Source organism: Hemicordylus capensis, chromosome 4 (assembly GCF_027244095.1).
Source record: "Hemicordylus capensis ecotype Gifberg chromosome 4, rHemCap1.1.pri, whole genome shotgun sequence".
NCBI classification, from domain to species: domain Eukaryota; kingdom Metazoa; phylum Chordata; class Lepidosauria; order Squamata; family Cordylidae; genus Hemicordylus; species Hemicordylus capensis.
This window is the reverse complement of record NC_069660.1, coordinates 150,619,713-150,644,833: the sequence shown is the minus strand read 5'-3', so window position 1 is coordinate 150,644,833 and position 25,121 is coordinate 150,619,713. Positions and strand designations below refer to the sequence as shown.

Here is a 25,121-nt window from a genome sequence, read left to right as displayed (position 1 = left end):
CCCTCTCGCCAAGACTGCTCCATTATCTCTCACTCTCACCAAGACTGCTCCATTCTTTCTCTCTCTCTCTCGCACAAGACCGCTCCATTCTCTCTCTCTCTCCCCCTCTCACCAATACTGCTGTCTTCTCTCTCACTCTCTCCAAGACTGCTCCATTCTCTCTCTCTCCCTCTCTCCAAGACCGCTCCATTATCTCTCTCTCGCACAAGACTGCTCCATTCTCTCCCTCTCCCCCTGTCGCCAATACTGCTGCATTCTCATTCTCTCTCTCTTTCTCTCTCTCTCTCTCTCCCTCTCACCAAGATGGCTCCATTCTCTCTCTCTCTCTCTCTCTATCTCTCGCACAAGACTGCTCCATTCTCTCTCTGTGTGTGTCTCTCTCTCTGTCTCTCTAGCAAAGGACTACTGCATTCTCTCTCTCCCCCTCATGCCATGACTGCTGCATTCCCTCTCTCTCTCTCCAAGACTGCTCCATTCTCTCTCTCTACCCTCTCGCCAAGACTGCTCCATTCTCTCTCCCTCTCCCTCTCCCCAAGACTGCTGCATTCTCTCTCTCTCTCTCTCGCACAAGACAGCTGCATTCTCTCTCTCTAAGACTGCTGCATTCTCTCTCTCTCTCCAAGACAGCTCCATTCTCTCTCTCTCTCTCTCTCTCTCTCTCTCCAAGATCGCTCCATTCTCTCTCTATCTATCTCTCGCACAAGACTGCTCCATTCTCATTCTCTCTCTCTCTCTCTCTCTCTCACAAGACTGCTGCATTCTCTTTCTCCCCCATGCCAAGACTGCTGCATTCTCTCTCTCTCTCCCTCGCCAAGACTGCTCCATTCTCTCTCTCTCCCTTGCCAAATCTGCTCCATTCTCTCTCTCTCCCACCCTCTCTCCAAGACCGCTCAATTCTCTCTCTCTCGCCTCTCGCCAAGACTGCTCCATTCTCTCTGACTCTCCCTCTCGCCAACACTGCTCCGTTCTCTCCCTCTCCCTCCCTCTCTCTCTTTCTCGCACAAGACAGCTGCATTCTCTCTCTCTCTCTGACTGCGCCATTCTCTCTCTCTCTCTCTCTCCAAGACTGCTCCATTCTCTCTCTCTCCCTCTCTCCAAGACCGCTCCATTATCTCTCTCTCGCACAAGACTGCTCCATTCTCTACCTCTCCCCCTGTCGCCAAAACTGCTGCATTCTCATTCTCTCTCTGTCTTTCTCTCTCTCTCTCTCTCCCTCTCAGCAAGATGGCTCCATTCTCTCTCTCTCGCACAAGACCACTCCATTCTCTCTCTCTCCCCCTCTCGCCAAGACTGCTTCATTCTCTCTCTCTCCCCTCTCGCCAAGACCGCTGCGTTCTCTCTCTCTCCCCTCTCGCCAAGACTGCTGCGTTCTCTCTCACTCTCTCCAAGACTGCTCCATTCTCTCTCTCTCTCTCTCCCCCTCTCCCTCTCGCCAAGATCGCTCCATTCTCTCTCTCTCTCTCCCCCTCTCTCCAAGACTGCTCCATTCTCTCTCTCCCAAGACTGCTCCATTCTCTTTCTCTCTCTCTCCCTCTCGCCAAGACTGCTCCATTCTCTCCCTCTCTCTCCCTCTCGCCAAGACTGCTGCATTCTCTCTTTCCCCTCTCTCCCAGACTGCTGCATTCTCTCTCCTCCTCGCCAAGACTGCTGCTTTCTCTCTCCCTCTGTCTCTCCGAGACCGCTCCATTCTCTCTCTCTCCCTCTCTCCAAGAGTGCTTCATTCTCTCTCCCTCTCTCTCCAAGACTGCTCCATTCTCTCTCTCTCCCTCTCTCTCCCCAAGACCGCTCCATTCTCTCTCACTCTCACCAAGACTGCTCCATTCTTTCTCTCTCTCTCTCGCACGAGACTGCTCCATTCTCTCTCTCTCCCCATCACGTCAAGATTGCTGCATTCTCTCTCTCTCTCTCTCCAAGACCGCTCCATTCTCTCTCTCTCCCCATCTCGTCAAGATTGCTGCATTCTCTCTCTCTCTCTCCAAGACCGCTCCATTCTCTCTCTCTCCCCCTCTCACCAATACTGCTGTCTTCTCTCTCACTCTCTACAAGACTGCTCCATCCTTCCTCTCTCCCTCTCTCCAAGACCGCTCCATTATCTCTCTCTCGCACAAGACTGCTCCATTCTCTCCCTCTCCCCCTGTCGCCAAGACTGCTGCATTCTCATTCTCTCTCTCTCTTTCTCTCTCTCTCTCTCTCCCTCTCACCAAGATGGCTCCATTCTCTCTCTATCTCTCTATCTCTCGCACAAGACTGCTCCATTCTCTCTCTGTGTGTGTGTCTCTCTCTGTCTCTCTAGCAAAGGACTACTGCATTCTCTCTCCCCCTCATGCCATGACTGCTGCATTCCCTCTCTCTCTCTCCAAGACTGCTCCATTCTCTCTCTCTACCCTCTCGCCAAGACTGCTCCATTCTCTCTCCCTCTCCCTCTCCCCAAGACTGCTCCATTCTCTCTCTCTCTCTCTCGCACAAGACAGCTGCATTCTCTCTCTCTCTCTCCAAGACTGCTCCATTCTCTCTCTCTCTCTCTCTCTCTCCAAGATCTCTCCATTCTCTCTCTATCTATCTCTCGCACAAGACTGCTCCATTCTCATTCTCTCTCTCTCTCTCTCTCTCTCTCTCTCTCTCTCTCTCTCACAAGACTGCTGCATTCTCTTTCTCCCCCATGCCAAGACTGCTGCATTCTCTCTCTCTACCACCCTCTCTCCAAGACCGCTCAATTCTCTCTCTCTCGCCTCTCGCCAAGACTGCCCCATTCTCTCTGACTCTCCCTCTCGCCAACACTGCTCCATTCTCTCTCTCTCCCCGTTTCGCCAAGACTGCTGTGTTCTCTCTCTCTCTCTCTCCAAGACTGCTCCATTCTCTCTCCCTCTCTCCCCCTCTCGCCAAGACTGCTCCATTCTCTCTCTCCCAAGACTGCTCCATTCTCTCTCTCTCTCTCTCCCTCTCGCCAAGACTGCTCCATTCTCTCCCTCTCTCTCCCTCTCGCCAAGACTGCTGCATTCTCTCTTTCCCCTCTCTCCAAGACTGCTGCATTCTCTCTCCTCCTCGCCAAGACTGCTGCTCTCTCTCTCCCTCCCTCTCTCCGAGATCGCTCCATTCTCTCTCTCTCCCTCTCTCCAAGAGTGCTTCATTCTCTCTCCCTCTCTCTCCAAGACTGCTCCATTCTCTCTCTCTCCCTCTCTCTCCCCAAGACCGCTCCATTCTCTCTCTCTCCCCTCTCGCCAAGACTGCTCCATTCTCTCTCACTCTCACCAAGACTGCTCCATTCTTTCTCTCTCTCTCTCGCACAAGACTGCTCCATTCTCTCTCTCTCCCCATCACGTCAAGATTGCTGCATTCTCTCTCTCTCTCTCTCTCTCTCTCTCTCTCTCTCTCTCTCTCTCCAAGACCGCTCCATTCTCTCTCTCTCCCCATCTCGTCAAGATTGCTGCATTCTCTCTCTCTCTCTCTCCAAGACCGCTCCATTCTCTCTCTCTCCCCCTCTCACCAATACTGCTGTCTTCTCTCTCACTCTCTACAAGACTGCTCCATTCTCTCTCTCTCCCTCTCTCCAAGACCGCTCCATTTTCTCTCTCTCTAGCACAAGACTGCTCCATTCTCTCCCTCTCCCCCTGTCGCCAAGACTGCTGCATTCTCATTCTCTCTCTCTCTTTCTCTTTCTCTCTCTCTCTCCCTCTCACCAAGATGGCTCCATTCTCTCTCTCTCTCTCTATCTCTCGCACAAGACTGCTCCATTCTCTCTGTGTGTGTGTCTCTCTCTCTGTCTCTCTAGCAAAGGACTACTGCATTCTCTCTCTCCCCCTCATGCCATGACTGCTGCATTCCCTCTCTCTCTCTCCAAGACTGCTCCATTCTCTCTCTCTACCCTCTCGCCAAGACTGCTCCATTCTCTTTCCCTCTCCCTCTCCCTCTCCCCAAGACTGCTCCATTCTCTCTCTCTCTCACACACACAAGACAGCTGCATTCTCTCTCTCTAAGACTGCTGCATTCTCTCTCTCTCTCTCTCTCTCTCTCTCTCTCTCTCTCTCTCTCCAAGACTGCTCCATTCTCTCTCTCTCTCTCTCTCCAAGATCGCTCCATTCTCTCTCTATCTATCTCTCGCACAAGACTGCTCCATTCTCATTCTCTCTCTCTCTCTCTCTCTCTCTCACAAGACTGCTGCATTCTCTTTCTCCCCCATGCCAAGACTGCTGTATTCTCTTTCTCCCCCATGCCAAGACTGCTGCATTCTCTCTCTCTCTCCCTCGCCAAGACTGCTCCATTCTCTCTCTCTCCCTTGCCAAATCTGCTCCATTCTCTCTCTCTCCCACCCTCTCTCCAAGACCGCTCAATTCTCTCTCTCTCGCCTCTCGCCAAGACTGCTCCATTCTCTCTGACTCTCCCTCTCGCCAACACTGCTCCGTTCTCTCCCTCTCCCTCTCTCTCTCTCTTTCTCGCACAAGACAGCTGCATTCTCTCTCTCTGACTGCGCCATTCTCTCTCTCTCTCTCTCCAAGACTGCTCCATTCTCTCTCTCTCCCTCTCTCCAAGACCGCTCCATTATCTCTCTCTCGCACAAGACTGCTCCATTCTCTACCTCTCCCCCTGTCGCCAAGACTGCTGCATTCTCATTCTCTCTCTGTCTTTCTCTCTCTCTCTCTCTCCCTCTCAGCAAGATGGCTCCATTCTCTCTCTCTCTCTCTCTCTCTCTCTCTCTCTCGCACAAGACCACTCCATTCTCTCTCTCTCCCCCTCTCGCCAAGACTGCTTCATTCTCTCTCTCTCCCCTCTCGCCAAGACCGCTGCGTTCTCTCTCTCTCCCCTCTCGCCAAGACTGCTGCGTTCTCTCTCACTCTCTCCAAGACTGCTCCATTCTCTCTCTCTCTCTCTCTCCCCCTCTCCCTCTCGCCAAGACTGCTCCATTCTCTCTCTCCCAAGACTGCTCCATTCTCTCTCTCTCTCTCTCCCTCTCGCCAAGACTGCTCCATTCTCTCCCTCTCTCTCCCTCTCGCCAAGACTGCTGCATTCTCTCTTTCCCCTCTCTCCAAGACTGCTGCATTCTCTCTCCTCCTCGCCAAGACTGCTGCTCTCTCTCTCCCTCCCTCTCTCTGAGACCGCTCCATTCTCTCTCTCTCCCTCTCTCCAAGAGTGCTTCATTCTCTCTCCCTCTCTCTCCAAGACTGCTCCATTCTCTCTCTCTCCCTCTCTCTCCCCAAGACCGCTCCATTCTCTCTCTCTCCCCTCTCTCCAAGACTGCTCCATTCTCTCTCACTCTCACCAAGACTGCTCCATTCTTTCTCTCTCTCTCTCGCACAAGACTGCTCCATTCTCTCTCTCTCCCCATCACGTCAATATTGCTGCATTCTCTCTCTCTCTCTCTCTCTCTCTCTCTCCAAGACCGCTCCATTCTCTCTCTCTCCCCATCTCGTCAAGATTGCTGCATTCTCTCTCTCTCTCTCTCCAAGACCGCTCCATTCTCTCTCTCTCCCCCTCTCACCAATACTGCTGTCTTCTCTCTCACTCTCTACAAGACTGCTCCATTCTCTCTCTCTCCCTCTCTCCAAGACCGCTCCATTATCTCTCTCTCGCACAAGACTGCTCCATTCTCTCCCTCTCCCCCTGTCGCCAAGACTGCTGCATTCTCATTCTCTCTCTCTCTTTCTCTCTCTCTCTCTCTCCCTCTCACCAAGATGACTCCATTCTCTCTCTCTCTCTCTATCTCTCGCACAAGACTGCTCCATTCTCTCTCTCTCTCTCTCGCCAAGAGTGCTGCGTTCTCTCTCTCTATATATATATCCAAGACTGCTCCATTCTCTCTCTCTCTACCTCTTGCCAAGACCGCTCCATTTTCTCTATCTCTCCCCCTCTTGCCAAGACTGCTGCGTTCTCTCTTTCTCTCTCTCCAAGACCGCTCCATTCTCCCTCTCCCTCTCCCCAAGACTGCTCCATTCTCTCTCTCTCTCTCTCTCTCTCCAAGACTGCTCCATTCTCTCTCTCTCCCCGTTTCGCCAAGACTGCTGTGTTCTCTCTCTCTCTCTCTCTCTCTCTCTCTCTCTCTCTCTCCAAGACTGCTCCATTCTCTCTCCCTCTCTCCCCCTCTCGCCAAGACTGCTCCATTCTCTCTCTCCCAAGACTGCTCCATTCTCTCTCTCTCTCTCTCCCTCTCGCCGACTGCTCCATTCTCTCTCTCTCCCTCTCGCCAAGACTGCTCCATTCTCTCTTTCCCCTATCTCCAAGACTGCTGCATTCTCTCTCCTCCTCGCCAAGACTGCTGCTCTCTCTCTCCCTCCCTCTCTCCGAGACCGCTCCATTCTCTCTCTCTCCCTCTCTCCAAGAGTGCTTCATTCTCTCTCCCTCTCTCTCCAAGACTGCTCCATTCTCTCTCTCTCCCTCTCTCTCCCCAAGACCGCTCCATTCTCTCTCTCTCCCCTCTCGCCAAGACTGCTCCATTCTCTCTCACTCTCACCAAGACTGCTCCATTCTCTCTCTCTCTCTCTCGCACAAGACTGCTCCATTCTCTCTCTCTCCCCATCTCGCCAACATTGCTGCATTCTCTCTCTCTCTCTCTCTCCAAGACCGCTCCATTCTCTCTCTCTCCCCCTCTCGCCAATACTGCTGTGTTCTCTCACTCTCTACAAGACTGCTCCATTCTCTTTCTCTCCCCCTCTCGCCAAGACTGCTGCGTTATCTCTCTATATATATCCAAGACTGCTCCATTCTCTCTCTCTCTACCTCTCGCCAAGACTGCTCCATTTTCTCTTTCTCTCCCCCTCTCTCCAAGACTGCTGCGTTCTCTCTTTCTCTCTCTCCAAGACCGCTCCATTCTCTCTCTCTCTCCCTCTCACCAAGACTGCTCCATTGTCTCTCTCTCTCTCTCTCTCCAAGACTGCTCCATTCTCTCTCTCTTTCTCTCTCCCCCTCTTGCCAAGACCGCTCTATTCTCCCTCTCTCCTCCTCTCGCCAAGGCTGCTGCATTCTCTCTCTCTCTCTCGCCAAGACTGCTCCATTCTCTCTCTCTCTCCCTCTCGCCAAGACCGCTCCATTGTCTCTCTCTCCCTTTTCGCCAAGATTGCTGCGTTCTCTCTCACTCTCTACAAGACTGCTCAATTCTCTCTCTCTCTCTCCGTCTCGCCAAGATCGCTCCATTCTCTCTCTCTATCTCTCGCACAAGACTGCTCCATTCTCTCTCTCTCTATCTCTCGCACAAGACTGCTGCATTCTCTCTCTCCCTCTCGCCAAGACCGCTGCATTCTCTCTCTCTCCCTCTCGCCAAGACCGCTCCATTCTCTCTCTCTCCCTCTCACCAAGACCGCTCAATTCTCTCTCTCTCTCTCTCTCTCCCTCTCGCCAAGACTGCTCCATTCTTTCTCACTCTCTCCCCCTCTCGCCAAGACTGCTCCATTCTCTCTCTCTCTCTCTCTCCCCCTCGCCAAGACTGCTCCGTTCTCTCTCCCTCTCGCCAAGACTGCTCCATTCTCTCTCTCTCTCTCTCCCTCTCGCCAAGACTGCTCCATTCTCTCTCTCTCCCTCCCGCCAGGACTGCTGCATTCTCTCTTTCCCCTCTCTCCAAGACTGCTGCATTCTCTCTCCTCCTCGCCAAGACTGCTGCTCTCTCTCTCCCTCCCTCTCTCCGAGACCGCTCCATTCTCTCTCTCTCCCTCTCTCCAAGAGTGCTTCATTCTCTCTCCCTCTCTCTCCAAGACTACTCCATTCTCTCTCTCTCTCTCTCTCCGTCTCGCACAAGACTGCTCCATTCTCTCTCTCCCACTCTCGCTATGACTGCTGCATTCTCTCTCTCTCCCCTCTCGCCAAGACCGCTGCATTCTCTTTCTCTCCCTTGCCAAGACTACTCCATTCTCTCTCCCTCCCTCGCCAAGACTGCCGCATTCTATCTCTCTCTCTCCCCTCTCGCCAAGACCGCTCCATTCTCTCTCTCCCTCTCTCCCTCTCTCTCTCTCTCCCTCTCGCCAAGACTGCTCCATTCTCTCTCACTCTCTCCCCCTCTCGCCAAGACTGCTCCATTCTTTCTCACGCTCTCTCCCTCTCGCCAAGACTGCTCCACTCTCTCTCCCCCCCTCTCCCCAAGACCGCTCCATTCTCTCTCTCTCTCCCTGTTGCCAAGACCGCTCCATTCTCATTCTCTCCCCTCTCGCCAAGACCGCTCCATTCTCTCTGTCTCCCCTCTCACCAAGACTGCTGCATTCTCTCTCTATCTCCAAGACTACTCCTCTCTCTCTCCCCCTCTCCCCAAGTCCGCTCCATTCTCTCTCTCTTTCCTTCTCGCCAAGACCGCTCCATTGTCATTCTCTCCCCTCTCGCCAAGACCGCTCCATTCTCTCTCTCTCACCCTCTCTCACCAAGACTGGTCCTCTCTCTCTCTCCAAGATTGCTCCATTCTCTCTCCCTCTCCCTCTCTTTCTCTCTCTCCAAGACTGCTCCATTCTCATTCTCTCCCCTCTCGCCAAGACCGCTCCATTCTCTCTCTCTCACCCTCTCTCACCAAGACTTCTCCTCTCTCTCTCTCTCTCTCTCTCTCGCCAAGACCGCTCCATTCTCTCTCTCTCCCTCTCTCGCCAAGACTGCTGTATTCTCTCTCTCCCCCTCTCCCTCTCCCCAAGACCGCTCCATTCTCTCCGTCTCTCTCTCTCTCTCTCTCTCTCTCTCTCTCTCTCCCTCTCGCCAAGACTGCTCCATTCTCTCTCTCTCTCCCCCACCCCAGACTGCCCCATTTTGGGAGAGGTGGAAAGGAAGAACAATGCATTTTGTTATGTATTTTGTACAGGTTGCATTGTATGTATTTTATTAAAATTTTTAAATCAATTTATTTTATTTTAATTTAAATTAATTCTTCCCAGCCAGAAGTTCAAAAGTTAAATTTTAATTACATTCATTTTAATTAAATTCATTTTAATTTGATTTGATTAATTGATTGATATTAGGTGTTAATTTAATAATCAGTGACTTTGGCCCCTATGAGCCATATCATGGTCATTTGCGACACACCAGGTCATTTGAGTTGTGCAGGCCTACCATAGAGATTTGAATGCGTGATCAATGTATTGAGAGCCCTGTTGTCACCTGATTGGCCCTGTCTCAGAGCAGGTGGGAGGAGCAACTCAGCATCAATAGATGCACTCCCCCATTGAGGGAGAATTGAGCCAATGTAGTCATTTTGCAGCCAATTGCAGCCAATCTTGGGGAATAAGGCGGGCACCCATCTTTTGGGAATTTCTTCTTTTTTGTTTCTTTTTAGCTTCTCTCTGCTTGTGCGATGGCAGGATAGATGCAGCTCTGGTTACGCAGATGAAGAGCAGTTGAACCGAAGGTGGTTTCCAATTTCTTACCGCAACTTTGCTGCACTCCGGCATCCATTTTGCCACCTCAATTAGTATCCGGCAGCACAGAATATTGTTGTTGTCTCCATTATTTCTGTAGTATCATCTGGCCTGTCACCATTCCTGTTGCCATTCGGACTAGGCTCATCATTTGGTGGCTTAGAGGGTGATGATGCTATTTTTTGTATCTCTGGATCGCTTGAAGAAGGATCAGTTCCTGTTGTAATGGTTTCTCTGACTGTAGTGGTTGTTTCTGGTTTGTCATTTTTATCATCACCAACAGGGTTGTGTGTGCCATTTGCTGGATCGGTCTGTATGGTTATCGTCTCTGTAACTGTTGTGGTCCCTTCAGGTCTGTCATTTTTATCATTACTTTCAGGTTTGGGTGTACCACTTCTTAGATCAGTGTCTGTTATTATTGTTTCTGTTATTACTGTCTCTCTGACTGTTGTGGTCTCTGCAGGTCTGTCATTTTTGTAATCACTTTCAGGGCAGGTCTCTGTTATGATTGTCTCTGTGACTGTGGTAGTCCTTTCTGGCCTGACACTTTTATCGTCACCAACAGGGCTAGGTGTGTCATTTGCTGGATCAGTCTCTGTTATGCTTCTCTCTGTGACTGTGGTAGTCCCTTCTGGCCTGTCACTTTTATCATCACCAACAGGGCTAGGTGTGCCATTTTCTAGATCAGTCTCTGTTATGATTGTCTCTGTGACTGTAGTAGTCCTTTCTGATTTGTCACTTTTATTACCACCATCAGGATTGGTTGTGTCACCTGGATCAGTCTGTGTTGTTTCTGTGACTCTAGTAGTCCCTTCTGGTTTGTCACTTTTGTTAGTGTCCTCAGGATTGGATGTGTCACCTAGATCAGTTGGTGTTGTCCCCATGACTATGGTACTGCTTTCTGGCTTTTGGTTTTTATCAGCATCATCAGGAGTAAATGTGTCACTTGGGAGATCAGTCTGTATTTTTGTCTTTGCAACTATAGTAGTTCCTTCTGGCTTGTCACTTTTATCATCTCCATCAGTCTGTGTTGTTGTTGTTGTCTCTGTGAGTACTGCTGTAGTGCTGCTTCCTGATTTTTTATTTTTATCATCACCATCAGGAGTAGGTATGTCACTTGAGAGATCAGTCTGTATTATTGTCTCTGCAATTGTAGTAGTTGCCTTTGGTATGTCATTTTTAACATCACTGTCAGGGCTTGATGTGCTACTTGTTGGATCTGACTGTGTTATACTCTGTGTATAGAAGATGTCCCTTCTGGTGTGTTACTATCACTGCCAAGTCTGCATGCATCATTTGTTGGATCAGTCTGTGTTACTCTTGTCTCTGTGACTGTTGTGCTACTTCCTGGCTTGTCATTTGTATAACTGCCATCAAGCCTGTCTGTGTTGCTTGTTGGCTCAGTCTGTGTCATTGTTGATGCTCTGACTGTAGTACTACTTTCTGGTTTGTAATTTTTATCATCACCATCAGGATTGGCTGTGTCTCTTGTTGGATCAGTCTCTATTATTGTCACTGTACTACTCTGTTCTGGACTCACACTTCCAAAATCAACCTCAGGCTGAGGTGTACCTCTTAGCAGAACATCAGGAATGAGATCTGAATTATCTAGAGTTACAAGTTGCTCTGGCTTGTTCGTTGGTTCCTGAGTTTGATCAATTTCTCTGATGGTCCGAGATGTAATTGCTGATTCTATTGTGTTTGTAGTATCTCTAGAATCTGGGCTTGATGGAGTCATGGTCTCTTTTTTTGAGCTATCGGCTACGGTTGGCAGCAATTCAGTTGGCATCCCCTCAGTAACAGCAGTTGCACTAGAATCTTTTTGATTTTCTGAAGTTTCCATTTCACCAACTGTCATTTTTTCTTTGATTCTGGTAACAGATCTCTCTTTAGAGTTTTCTGTCTCTTGATTATGCTCTGCGGTTGATTCTTTAATCTCTTTCTCAATACTTGTAGTTGTATCTGTGAGAGGTGTAGTTGCCTTTTCTCTATCACTGAAGTGATAACTGTGGCATCAACAGTACTACTGTCTTTTTTATCATCCATACCTGGCTGATTAATGGCTGTTGATTTTCTTCTTTCCACAGATGTTGTTTCCTTATCTGCAGTGGTTGCTTCTTTGGAATCTGCAGTTGCATCGGATTTATCAGTTATTAGAGTCCCTGTGGTTGTAATATCTGCTGTCTGTATTGGACTTGCAGTGCCTAAATTACTATTTGTGTCTTTAGTGTCTATTATTGTAGTCTCTTTATTTGCAGCTGTGATATCACTTTTATCAATTTCATTTGTTGCTTCACTTTTTTCCATTCTTGTTACAGCCTGGCTGTTTGCATTGGTTGTGTCTCTGTCGGCTGTTGAAGTTGCTTCCATAGCTACAGTAGTAGTGTCTCTTTTGGATATTGTTGTTGTCCCTTTAGCTGGAGTAGTTGTGGTTTTCATAGCAGCCATACCTGTGACTTTAGCCACAGTAGAAGTCAGTATATTACTAATACTTGAAGAAGTGTGAGGTGGCAAGCTAGTATTTGGCCTCAATGGTTTTGTGGTAGTAATGCTGAAGGATGTGGTTACTTTTTTGGATTGGGGAGAAGGGGTTTGGATAATATGGTCTTCAAAGAAGTTGATTCAATACTTTTATTTCCTTTGGTTGTACGCTCCGTGTCAGGTTGATTTGCAGTTGTAGAAGGCTCTCTTGTTGTGGTCATAGTTGAAGGCAGCCTTGTTGTAGTCATAGTAGAAGCTGACGTTGTAACAGCAGTAGAAGGCAGCTGCATTGCAGTCATACTAGGAGTTGCCACAGCTTTGGTTGTAGTAGGAGTTTGCTTTATGGTGGTCATAGTAGAAGACTGCCTTGTTGTGGTGGAAGGTTTCTTCACTGTGGTTGTAGTAGAAGGCTGTTTCCTTGTAACTGTAGTAGAAGCCTGCTTTGTCGTGGTTGTAGTAGAAGGCTGCCTTGTTGTACTAGAAGGTTGACTTGTAGTAGAAGTTGTGGTAGTTGTGGTAGCTACTGTTGTCACTACATTGTCTACCCTACTGCCATCCTCCTCCGAAATCACTCTTACAGCTTTGGATGATGACTTTGATGATTTTTTAGCTGAGAGAGAGAGAGAGAGAGAGAGATCTGATTGTTGTGTGAATATAACCGGTAATGCATTTTTTCATGCTTTTGAGAGAGAAAATACAGCTTGGTGCCCTTGGCTTCTATGGTTCTTAAATAGTGGTAACAGAAATTAATATATATTTATATAAACACAGATATACTAATGCAGAACTGGACAAAATAATAGTAGTTGATATATAACCAACCTGCTGCTTCTGCTCTGCTACAAAGCTGTCTCATTGTACTTCAGGGCAGGGGGTGGGAAATGAATGTAAACAAAATTTGCAGCAGTTACATCCGAATTTGGATGGGAGAGTAATGGTGGTGCGGCTACGTTACATGTGAATGATGCACAGTATGTTGGATGTGCACATGGAAGAACAAGGTTTGTTATGAATGATGAACCTCAACCTCACAGGGGCTATTTTGATGGTAACTGTGATGCAAAATTCTTTGTACGTTAGGAGCATAACCTAGCCACAATTAAACATTTTCAAGTCCTATCAGTTTTAGTAAAGTGTGCTGTCGAGTTGGTGTCGACTCCTGGCGACCACAGAGCCAGGACCGGATTAACATAGTAGCAAATGTAGCATTTCCAATTTCTTACCGCAACTTTGCTGCACTCCAGAATCCATTTTGCCACCTCAGTTAGTATCCGGCAGCACGGAATATTGCCTACCAGTGCTCCTGGGACTTGCTGCAAATTGAAAGACAAGAGAAGCTGTCAAATCCCACAGACCAGGCATGTTAAGCTTCTACACTAGGAGGAGCGCTTTCTTCTCCAGTGATCCTCTGGAGAGGTCCAGCTTGGCATTCATTTCCCACCGGACGTTAACTTGGCTGCTTTGGGAAGCAGGGCCTTCTCTTTGGTGGAACCTTCCTTGTAGAACCTCTTCCCAACAGAGGCCTGCTTTTCAGAAAGCTGGCCAATGCCTTTTCATTTTCCACCAAGTGTTTACTTTCCACCAAGTCCATTACAATTTATGTTTAGGTTCAGCATTGATGAACCTCTACACACCAGTTGTAAATAATTTACTCGTAATAAATCCAATTTTCTACAGAGGGACTTACATTCAGGTAATATGTTTAGAAGGATTGTAAGATTATAGCATCTGGATTTCTTCTTGATTTCTTCTTCCAGACAAAGTTAAGCAATTTTAGTCACCTCACCATCCTAAATTTAAATAACTCAAAGCTGCTTCATTTTGCCTAGACCTAGTTTGCCCCTAATGCTGTGATGGGCACTTCTTAAATGCTGCATCCAAACATGTAGAGTTCAGCATTCCACTAAGCTCACACAAACACACACACACACACAATCACATCTCCATGAACAACCCAATGCTGTGCCTGTCTACTCAGAAGTAAGTGCCACTGGGTTCAGGCGGCTTGCTTCCAAGTCAAGGAGCATAGAATTGCAGCCTTACAGTAGACAGCTCAATCAATGGCTACTAGTCTGAGGGCTTTAGGCCACCTTCAGCCTCAGAGGCAAGGAAGGTGCAATTATAATTTGTTAATTAAAAGATTAATGAGCTTGACTTGTATTTTTGAGTTGATATTATGGTAAAGTTATCTGAAAGATGGGTGTCAGATTTTTGGACAGGGGTGCAATTTCAGTGCTAGCCCTAGGTGCTATTTTCCCTAGATACACCCCTGCTAAAAGGTAGTTCAGGAGACTTGAAGGAGACTAGGCTCAGGAGACTTCAACCTAGTCTCCTGGATCCAGATCCAACTCTCTGTTCCCACATTATGTCTTAAATAAGTACCTGCCTAAATGGAGGCCAGCTATGCTTCAGCATCTTGAGTTACCACAGTAGCTGTGATACAAAAAATGACTGGCCATGCAGACAAGCTCTTCATCCACACAACTAGTTGTGCAGAGGTACCATGTGGGCAACAGAAGTCAGACAGATGGTTATCCTGTGGGCTCATTTGCTTCTTTCAGGCTACCCCTCTCCCCCGCTAGCTTCTCTCCAGAGCCTGAAATTCCTGGGGATGTTTTTTTACTGACCCCTAGAGGGAGTATTTCTACATTAACCCTCATAGTCAGCATCTCCAGAAAGCAGTCATAGGGATCCTTTATTTATTTATTTGACTAACATATTTTTATACCACCCAAAACTTACGTCTGTTTAGTTTTATATGTCAATAAATTCCCTAGAACTTCAGTCCCTCTCACCTCAAGGTAGATGTCCAGTCCTATTTCAGGCAAACCCGTCAAGTGTTTGACTTCAAAAATAGCACCAATATAATGTACTAAGGCTGGGGTTGACCATGAACATTTAGCGATGAGTATCCTGCAGTGTGAAACCAGAGCTCATGAATGAGGGAAGAGGCACAAGTGTCAGCAGCACAAGAAAAGCTCTTGCACTCTTAGGTCCCGCTCATCTCTCCCTGTTGGGAAACCACAGTGTTCTTCATCTTACATCACCAAAATGGACAGTCTGTGGCTGAAGCCTTCTGGCCTGCCAAAGTGCTCCAGGTATTCCCCCAGACTCTCCTCCTCTATGCCAACAGTCCTAAGGAGGAGGTTCAGAGTTTCCAGGCTCTCTCTAGAAGCAAGGCAAGGCCAGCATTACCAGGAGAGATCAGGGCTACAGACTCAGAGGTATAGAAGTGCCACTGAAAGGACCCCTTCTGTTTAAAAAGGTTGGGAACCTCTGGCCTAACAAATGTACCCCGTCTGCTGCAAACCTACAGCTCAGGTACCACATAGAGATTGTGAGTGCGTCTTGTGTACACAAGTCAATATTACAGTCATGAGAGAGTCTACTCCGCTCACTGTCTTACATTCAGACTAAGTTACTCATGAGTATTTCCACTGAAATTAACAGGACAAGTAAACTTCAATAAGTAAAACAAGGATAAGTAAACTTGTCCCATTGGAGAGACAGTGGAGAGCCTGACTCATAACTAACATTTAAGTGTGTGCGCACATATATACATAAAAACATGAATTGTGTTTTTAATAAACATAAAATCATAATTTCGTAAAAACATGTCAGTGAGGACATGTCAGCTGGGGAACAAATCATGTATCTGCAGCATGGGGAGGCAGAAGTACCCTAGGGGTACTACTTGTAGTATCCCCTTTGAGGAACCCCACTACTGGAAAACCATATCATTTGTGCAGTAGAGGATCAGAGATGTCTATTCAACCTAATCTTGATCGTGAGGTATGGTTTTTTGTTTGGATGGAGAGGGCTGGCCTGGGTTCAGTTCCCAAAGAAGCCCATGTTCTGGAGGAAAGGGAGGCTGGGCCCTTTGGGGGAGGGTGTTCTAGCTCTGTGGCAAAGCACATCCTTTGCAAGCGTGATGGGCCAGCTTCAGCCTCTGGTGTCCACCGTTAAAAGGTTGGCAGGACTGTGAGACAGCCCCTTTCTTGAGGCCCTGGAGTGTCGCTGACAATACTGAGCTAGAACGACCAATGGCTGACTCCATCTAAGGGAGCAGCAGCAGCAACAACAACAGTAATAGCAGCAGCAGCTCTTTGCTCTGTGCTGTTGGAGACGCAGATTCAGTGGCATCGCCTGTGTGTACCTTCTCTCCTAGTGACCACTAGGGACATGAGGAGTAGAGATAGCGAGGAAGACTCTGCAATCTTCCTTTTTCATTGTTTCTCCCTCTGCTCCAGCAGTTTTTGATTGGGAGACAGATACGCTTCCCCTCTCTACTCTGCACCATGAAGACAGAAAGCTCAGGGACACAGGCATTTCTCTCCAAGTATGTAACTTCCCAAATCAATCTCACTCGCTTTTGAACCTGAAATGTCCGTCTCAATACTCCTGAATGGGCTTACTCTTCTCACACATACATGCTCTGCTAAAACGGGAGTGAACTAAACCTCTCCCCTCCAACATATGCATACAAAAGTACTATGACAGAGGGCAGGGAGCACAGGAGCAGGCAATCCCCCCACTACAGGATGGTTATATAGGAAAAGCTTGATTCTGCAGAAGGTTCCTAATGTATATAGTACATTCCACTCCTGTCCACATGCACACAACGTTCATGGGATTAACCAAGTGAAAAGAGGCAACGGACGTCCCTTTGACCCACTCAGGGCCTTCCCACTTGGCCCCCATCCCAGCCCCTGATCCCAAGATCCCGAAATCCTTCTGTGTGTGCTTCACCTTCTTTCTCCTAGACTGGGATGCAGGCCAAGTTTTCTTCCACCCTCTACTCCCCAGAAGCAGCAGCAGGAAGTCAGGCAGAACTTTCCCTTATGTTCCCTTATGTTCTGCAGCTGCCCCTTCCTGTGTGTGAGCCAAGACAAGGCCAAGGCTAATGGGAGTGAGCACATGAGATTCACAAGGAGAGGGCACTGCTGAGGTTGTGCCCACTTGGTAGGAGGGTCTTCATCTCTGTCTGTCCCGTGTGGGAACAACGAGTCTGTGAGAGAGCAGAGCAGAGCAGAGCTTGCAACTGTAGGCCCCTTCCCATTAATTCACACAGGCCACAGTCCATTGGAAAGTTTCCCTCCCAGGCCCCAGGGAAATGAATGGGTGTGTGAGAACAAAGTAATGGTCTTTATCGCAGTTCCCCTTCATCTCAATGCGAGTTGTATAGAATTCACCAGAGAGAACTGGGCCCAGTGGGTCAGAGGGGTCTGCAGTTCTCACACTGCCACTCTTCAAAATCTGCCCCACACACACACACACAGACACTCATTTTGCTTTTTACACCTCTCTTATGTGGTGGGGACAATTCCATGTGTATGCACAAGGAATTGCCAACACCACATCTAACTTTCCTCCAAGAACAAAACAAATCTATTGGCTGGATCACACTGTCTCCAATGTGATTACAACAATGAGAACTGAAAGCAGGAGTCGAAGACCCAAACTAAGCAGCTTGTGCTTGTTTCTCTGCTCCAGAGGACTGAAGCCCATCACATTCAGGTTTCCTTTCTCATCTTGAGGCAGCAAGAGGAAATGGTAACATTGCAAAAAGACGGCTCGTGCAAATAAGTCACGAGATATGCCAGATTTTTAAAACCTCCTTCTCCCCCACAATTCATCTGTCCCATTCAGCTCAGGGGGTCTGCACTGGAGTGCACGGTGTGGACTCCCATGTGGACTGTATTTGGCAGCCAAATTCTAAAGAATACAAACCTATCAAAATGTTACGTGGGTGCAGATCTTGGTGGCCAAATCCAAACGTATGCAGCTCTTGCACTGCCTGAAAGACTGTTGGAAGAATATCTTCACTCTTCAGAGTTGCATGATTTGATGTCTTCAAGTACTCCTCAAGATTCTTCTCACACAAGGAGAGGCAAATGTAGAGACAGGCATTTTCTTCTTCCGACCCATAGAACTTTACCAGATATTTGCTGGTAGTACGGCATTTTTCAAGGCAGGTTTTCTCACACTTGGCATTTGCTGATTCACTCTTGAATATCTTCACAGCCACTTCTTTTTCATCATAAAATCCCAGGTAGACACCACCCTGAGAGGTTTCCAGGAACCTGAAATCACAATTTGCTTTGTAGATCCTGAGTTTTCCAATAGCAACGCAGCTTTTCCCATAGAGCTCCTGCAGCTTGGGTCCCCAGTGTTTGCTGACTGGGGTCCAGTGTTTCTGGGGCTGACTTGAACTAGCCATGGCACCATATTGCTGAAGCAGTTTCACCATCTCAAGGTGATAAGTTCTACATGCAATTCCAATGGGGTCCCCAATGTCTGTCCTCGCCCCCTTTTCACACAATGTCTTTGCTATGTCCCAGTTTTTCTTCTCAGTGGCGACCATTAGTGCTGTTCTTCCATTTTTGTCGGCAGCATTGATGTCAACTTGCTCTTTTTCCAACAGAGCCTTCACCAGCTTTTGGCTCTGGCTTTCAACTGCCAAAATCAGGGTAGTTCTTTCTGATGCATCTTTCTTGTTCACAACAGCCCCATGTTGTAAGAGGAAAAGGGCGATGGCCTCTTTGTCCTGGTCCCAGTTCTTATTTTTAGTCATGGACAGAGCATGGACTAATGCATTCCTATCCTTATTGTCACAGATGTTCACAACAGCTTCCATTTCTTCTACCAGGGCTTTGACGACAGCAACGTGGCCATTCTCTGCAGCATCCATCAGGGCTGTTCTGCCGCCTCTATTCAGGGCCCTTTTCTCCTTATCCACTACTCTGGCGAAATTGACATCTGCCCCACAGCCAGACAGGAATTTCAGGGCTTCCTCTTTCCCATGCCAAGCAGCCTCCATCAATGCTGTGAAGCCATTGAAGTCATACTCATTGATTCTTTCTCTGGAGTCAAGCAAGAGCTCCAGAAGCCTCACGTTGCCTGTTATCCCTGCTGTGATAAAAGGAGTAGCTCCATTATCCTTTCTAGCACGTGGATCAGCCCCCTTTTCAAGAAGAAAGGAGACAATTTCCTCCTTGTTGTCACAAACTGCACAATGGAGAGCTGTGAAGCCATGATTATTCACTTTAGAATTGATATCTACACCGTCTTCCAACAGTTTCTGGATGCCCTCAATTGAGCCATTTTGTACGGCATTATAGAGTGCTTCTGCAGCCATTTTCCAGGAGGACAGATACCTCAGTTCTCCTGATGGTGGCAATTCTACTGGCTTTCCAAAAAGTCCAACTATGTTTCTAGTACAAGAAAAATATTTGAATGGCTATGGTGACATCAGGTATTGGGATTAACGGTAGAGTTATGGACATCACAGCACATATGGAGTTGTGCTGCCATAGGGCTGAACGCAACACACAGTGATTTCAGGTGTTTTGGGCTGCATGGGCTCAAATAACAGAAACAATTAAGAGAGAATTTGGTGTCTTGGATCACAAAGTTGCATGTGTAAAACTGAGTCCAAAGTCTTCTTTTTTCATATATGTTCCATCGGTATAGCAAAGAGAGAAAACATCCTGATGAGTAAGTATGAAGAATGTCTATCACTAGCCAAGATAGTGAAACAGAACCTCCATTTTTAGTTGCACTATACCTCTGCATACCAAATACTGGAGACAAGCAACAAGGAAGGAATTTTGCCTCCATGCTCTGCCTGAAGGCTTCCTGGAAACATGGGTGTCTGCAGGACTTTTTCTGGCAGCGGGGGGAGGCAAAGTCAGAAATCCAATACCACCACCCCACTCCTTGGGTATATGCTGCTGCTGCTGCTGCTGCTGCTGCTGCTACTACTACTACTACTACTACTTATATACCACTTTTCAACAAAAGTTCTCAGAGCGGGTTATGTAGGAAAATAATAAATAAATAAGATTGTTCCCTGTCCCCAAAGGGCTCACAATCTAAAAATAAACATTTTAGACACCAGCAACAACCACTGGAAAGATGCTGTGCTAGGGTTGGAGAGGGCCAGTTGCTCTCCCCCTGCTTAATATCTGCCACTTTGAAAAGGCGCCTCTTTGCTCAGTTAACAGTTAGATAATTAAAGCCAATGTGCCACTGAAGTCAATGGGAAGTGGCTCATTGGAAGGGTGTGTGTGTGTGTGTGTGTGTGTGTGTGTGCGCGCACCCTCTTGCCCCCAGCCCCAGACACCCATGCCTGGAGGAAGCATTTGCCTCAGTCTGTCACAGAATTTGAGAATTTGTGTATGCAGGACAGGCCCTTCTCAGTTATTGCCCCCAGACTTTTGAATGTTCTCCCAGTGGGCATTTGCTCCTCAGTCTCCATCAAAAGTTTTTAGAAAGCAAGTAAAATCTTGACTTTTTTACCCAGGTTTTTATATGAATGTTTTTATTTTTTGCTGCTGCTCTGTATTTTATGGTCTAATTGTGCAAGTTTTTTAAAAAACTTCTAATTAGATTTGTATTTTTATATTCCAGTTTAGTATTTGTATTGTGTAACTGTTATGTAGTGTTATATGGATTTGAATATTTTGTAAACTGCCTCGAGATGGTTTTAATGAAAGGTGATATAAAAATCTATCTATCTATCTATCTATCTATCAATAAAATGAGGGATAGCAGTTGGGGACTTTTCCTTGACACCAGTGGGACTGCCAACCTCAAAAGCTGAACAGCTTGGAAGGGTGAGATTACTGGCAGATACCCTGACCCCTTTAAAGGACTGGCTATGGCTCAGATTTGTGCTAATCTACTGCTCGGAGCCAGGGTGTGATTGCCCATCTTGGGTCTGGGAGCTGAAATTCAGGCCTGTTGCAGTTAGATTTAATTTGAGTTTGGTTTATTCAGTAAAGTTGTGGCCCATTTGAACCCAAGTCATATCTTGGGTGGTGTAGAGGTAGACTTACATGTGGTGTGAAAAACAGAAGGGGAACATCACTTCCCACTCCCTAAATAACACCCTGGCTCACAATTAACTGTGCAAATATTATTCACACACACACGCACACACACACACACAGAACCTACATTCCCTCCATGGATTTATATATCAAACTCAGGTAGTTGAACATCTACCAGTTTGGAAGCAAACCAGGGCCAGCACAACATTAGGCATTGGTTCCTACACACATGAGAAACCCCATAGTTATATAGAAATACACGTATTTGTAAATTAAAAGAAAAAGTGAAAAATTTATAAGAGAAACTAGCCTGTTAACATTTGACCATGATCAGTAGCCCTCAGGAGCCATGAAATGTTGAAGGTGTCTGTTGGAAAACAACAGTAGCAGAATACTGGTGGTGGGGGTGGGGAAAGTGAATTGGCCTGTTAACAACTTATTGTATTCTGGAGATGGGCATTAGGGTCTGGCATATGCAAAATTTGCTGCAGATCTCACTTGTGTAGTTATGGTGGTGTTGTTCAGCCTTATTACAAGAATAAAGAAATAAACATACCTTTGTACAATAAGGGTGTGGCAATCTTTTCTGGTTGAACATACTCTCTGGTTATATTAGGAGTTCTCTCAGGAGATCTTGTTGTGGAATATATTGTAGTTGGGTAATAGATCACTCTTCTTTTTGTAGTTGTAAGTGTGGCGGGCAAAGTGGAGGTATACTGTGTAGTCTTATCAACTGTAGAAGTTGGGGTGCTCAGAGGTTTGGATGTCACTGAGGAAGTTGTCGTCACCTGTGTTACTGTAGTATTTGTATTCTTGTTAGTTGGATTTTCTGTGGTGGGTTTATCTGAAACAAGGTCAATTTTTGTATTAGTTGTAACATCACGTGTGGTTGTTTCTGGTTGTTCAGTTGTATTTTACTGGGTGGTGGTGGTGGTGGTAGTAGTAGTAGTTATCCATGTAACTTTAGTGATAACTTCTGTCTTGCCATTTTTATCACCGTCCTTTGGGTTTGATTCTGTTGTGGTTGTGGTTGTTTTTGTGACTGTAGTGACGCTGTCTGGTCTGTCACTTTCATCAGGATTAGGAGAATCGTTTTGATTGGGATTTGGTGTATTAGTTTCTGTGATTATTGTTGTTGTCTCCATTATTTCTGTAGTATCATCTGGCCTGTCACCATTCCTGTTGCCATTCGGACTAGGCTCATCATTTGGTGGCTTAGAGGGTGATGATGCTATTTTTTGTATCTCTGGATCGCTTGAAGAAGGATCAGTTCCTGTTGTAATGGTTTCTCTGACTGTAGTGGTTGTTTCTGGTTTGTCATTTTTATCATCACCAACAGGGTTGTGTGTGCCATTTGCTGGATCGGTCTGTATGGTTATCGTCTCTGTAACTGTTGTGGTCCCTTCAGGTCTGTCATTTTTATCATTACTTTCAGGTTTGGGTGTACCACTTCTTAGATCAGTGTCTGTTATTATTGTTTCTGTTATTACTGTCTCTTTGACTGTTGTGGTCTCTGCAGGTCTGTCATTTTTGTAATCACTTTCAGGGCAGGTCTCTGTTATGATTGTCTCTGTGACTGTGGTAGTCCCTTCTGGCCTGACACTTTTATCGTCACCAACAGGGCTAGGTGTGTCATTTGCTGGATCAGTCTCTGTTATGCTTCTCTCTGTGACTGTGGTAGTCCCTTCTGGCCTGTCACTTTTATCATCACCAACAGGGCTAGGTGTGCCATTTTCTGGATCAGTCTCTGTTATGATTGTCTCTGTGACTGTAGTAGTCCTTTCTGATTTGTCACTTTTATTACCACCATCAGGATTGGTTGTGTCACCTGGATCAGTCTGTGTTGTTTCTGTGACTCTAGTAGTCCCTTCTGGTTTGTCACTTTTGTTAGTGTCCTCAGGATTGGATGTGTCACCTAGATCAGTTGGTGTTGTCCCCATGACTATGGTACTGCTTTCTGGCTTTTGGTTTTTATCAGCATCATCAGGAGTAAATGTGTCACTTGGGAGATCAGTCTGTATTTTTGTCTTTGCAACTATAGTAGTTCCTTCTGGCTTGTCACTTTTATCATCTCCATCAGTCTGTGTTGTTGTTGTTGTCTCTGTGAGTACTGCTGTAGTGCTGCTTCCTGATTTTTTATTTTTATCATCACCATCAGGAGTAGGTATGTCACTTGAGAGATCAGTCTGTATTATTGTCTCTGCGATTGTAGTAGTTGCCTTTGGTATGTCATTTTTAACATCACTGTCAGGGCTTGATGTGCTACTTGTTGGATCTGACTGTGTTATACTCTGTGTATAGAAGATGTCCCTTCTGGTGTGTTACTATCACTGCCAAGTCTGCATGCATCATTTGTTGGATCAGTCTGTGTTACTCTTGTCTCTGTGACTGTTGTGCTACTTCCTGGCTTGTCATTTGTATAACTGCCATCAAGCCTGTCTGTGTTGCTTGTTGGCTCAGTCTGTGTCATTGTTGATGCTCTGACTGTAGTACTACTTTCTGGTTTGTAATTTTTATCATCACCATCAGGATTGGCTGTGTCTCTTGTTGGATCAGTCTCTATTATTGTCTCTGTCACTGTACTACTCTGTTCTGGTCTCACACTTCCAAAATCAACCTCAGGCTGAGGTGTACCTCTTAGCAGAACATCAGGAATGAGATCTGAATTATCTAGAGTTACAAGTTGCTCTGGCTTGTTCGTTGGTTCCTGAGTTTGATCAATTTCTCTGATGGTCCGAGATGTAATTGCTGATTCTATTGTGTTTGTAGTATCTCTAGAATTTGGGCTTGATGGAGTCATGGTCTCTTTTTTTGAGCTATCGGCTACGGTTGGCAGCAATTCAGTTGGCATCCCCTCATTAACAGCAGTTGCACTAGAATCTTTTTGATTTTCTGAAGTTTCCATTTCACCAACTGTCATTTTTTCTTTGATTCTGGTAACAGATCTCTCTTTAGAGTTTTCTGTCTCTTGATTATGCTCTGCGGTTGACTCTTTAATCTCTTTCTCAATACTTGTAGTTGTATCTGTGAGAGGTGTAGTTGCCTTTTCTCTATCAGCTGAAGTGATGACTGTGGCATCAACAGTACTACTGTCTTTTTTATCATCCATACCTGGCTCCTGATTAATGGCTGTTGATTCTCTTCTTTCCACAGATGTTGTTTCCTTATCTGCAGTGGTTGCTTCTTTGGAATCTGCAGTTGCATCGGATTTATCAGTTATTAGAGTCCCTGTGGTTGTAATATCTGCTGTCTGTATTGGACTTGCAGTGCCTAAATTACTATTTGTGTCTTTAGTGTCTATTATTGTAGTCTCTTTATTTGCAGCTGTGATATCACTTTTATCAATTTCATTTGTTGCTTCACTTTTTTCCATTCTTGTTACAGCCTGGCTGTTTGCATTGGTTGTGTCTCTGTCGGCTGTTGAAGTTGCTTCCATAGCTACAGTAGTAGTGTCTCTTTTGGATATTGTTGTTGTCCCTTTAGCTGGAGTAGTTGTGGTTTTCATAGCAGCCATACCTGTGACTTTAGCCACAGTAGAAGTCAGTATATTACTAATACTTGAAGAAGTGTGAGGTGGCAAGCTAGTATTTGGCCTCAATGGTTTTGTGGTAGTAATGCTGAAGGATGTGGTTACTTTTTTGGATTGGGGAGAAGGGGTTTGGATAATATGGTCTTCAAAGAAGTTGATTCAATACTTTTATTTCCTTTGGTTGTACGCTCCGTGTCAGGTTGATTTGCAGTTGTAGAAGGCTCTCTTGTTGTGGTCATAGTTGAAGGCAGCCTTGTTGTAGTCATAGTAGAAGCTGACGTTGTAACAGCAGTAGAAGGCAGCTGCATTGCAGTCATACTAGGAGTTGCCACAGCTTTGGTTGTAGTAGGAGTTTGCTTTATGGTGGTCATAGTAGAAGACTGCCTTGTTGTGGTGGAAGGTTTCTTCACTGTGGTTGTAGTAGAAGGCTGTTTCCTTGTAACTGTAGTAGAAGCCTGCTTTGTCGTGGTTGTAGTAGAAGGCTGCCTTGTTGTACTAGAAGGTTGACTTGTAGTAGAAGTTGTGATAGTTGTGGTAGCTACTGTTGTCACTGCATGGTCTACCCCACTGCCATCCTCCTCCGAAATCACTCTTACAGCTTTGGATTTTACAGCTTTGGATGATGACTTTGATGATTTTCGAGCTGAGAGAGAGATCGAGATCGAGAGAGATCTGATTGTTGTGTGAATATAACTGGTAATGCATTTTTTTCATGCTTTTGAGAGAGAAAATACAGCTTGGTGGCCTTGGCTTCTATGGTTCTTAAATAGTGGTAACAGAAATTAATATATATTTATATAAACACAGATATACTAATGCAGAACTGGACAAAATAATAGTAGTTGATATATAGCCAACCTGCTGCTTCTGCTCTGCTACAAAGCTGTCTCATTGTACTTCAGGGCAGGGGGTGGGAAATGAATGTAAACAAAATTTGCAGCAGTTACATCCGAATTTGGATGGGAG

The 25,121-nt window shown here is 46.4% G+C and overlaps 3 protein-coding genes across 23 annotated transcripts in view; 1 reads left to right on the top strand and 2 right to left on the bottom strand.

The window, feature by feature from the left end:
• Positions 1 to 25,121, top strand: part of LOC128321944 (uncharacterized) — a 70,750-nt gene that overhangs the window by 30,053 nt on the left and 15,576 nt on the right. The gene's annotated exons all lie outside the window — the stretch shown is intronic.
• Positions 17,412 to 20,797, bottom strand: LOC128323170 (2-5A-dependent ribonuclease-like). The gene is made up of 2 exons (XM_053245891.1): positions 20,754 to 20,797; positions 17,412 to 19,006 (listed from the first exon to the last, which is right to left on the bottom strand). Exons 1-2 carry the CDS (start codon positions 20,795 to 20,797, stop codon positions 17,443 to 17,445), a joined length of 1,608 nt encoding a protein of 535 aa, XP_053101866.1. The 3' UTR covers positions 17,412 to 17,442.
• Positions 21,998 to 25,121, bottom strand: part of LOC128321943 (uncharacterized) — a 50,991-nt gene continuing 47,867 nt past the window's right edge. For all 4 annotated transcript variants that reach the window (XM_053242513.1, XM_053242512.1, XM_053242515.1 and 1 more), the window contains one exon: positions 21,998 to 24,798. In XM_053242513.1, the coding sequence (XP_053098488.1) occupies positions 24,257 to 24,798 (542 nt within the window). In that variant the 3' untranslated portion in view covers positions 21,998 to 24,256. The remainder of the gene's footprint in view (positions 24,799 to 25,121) is intronic.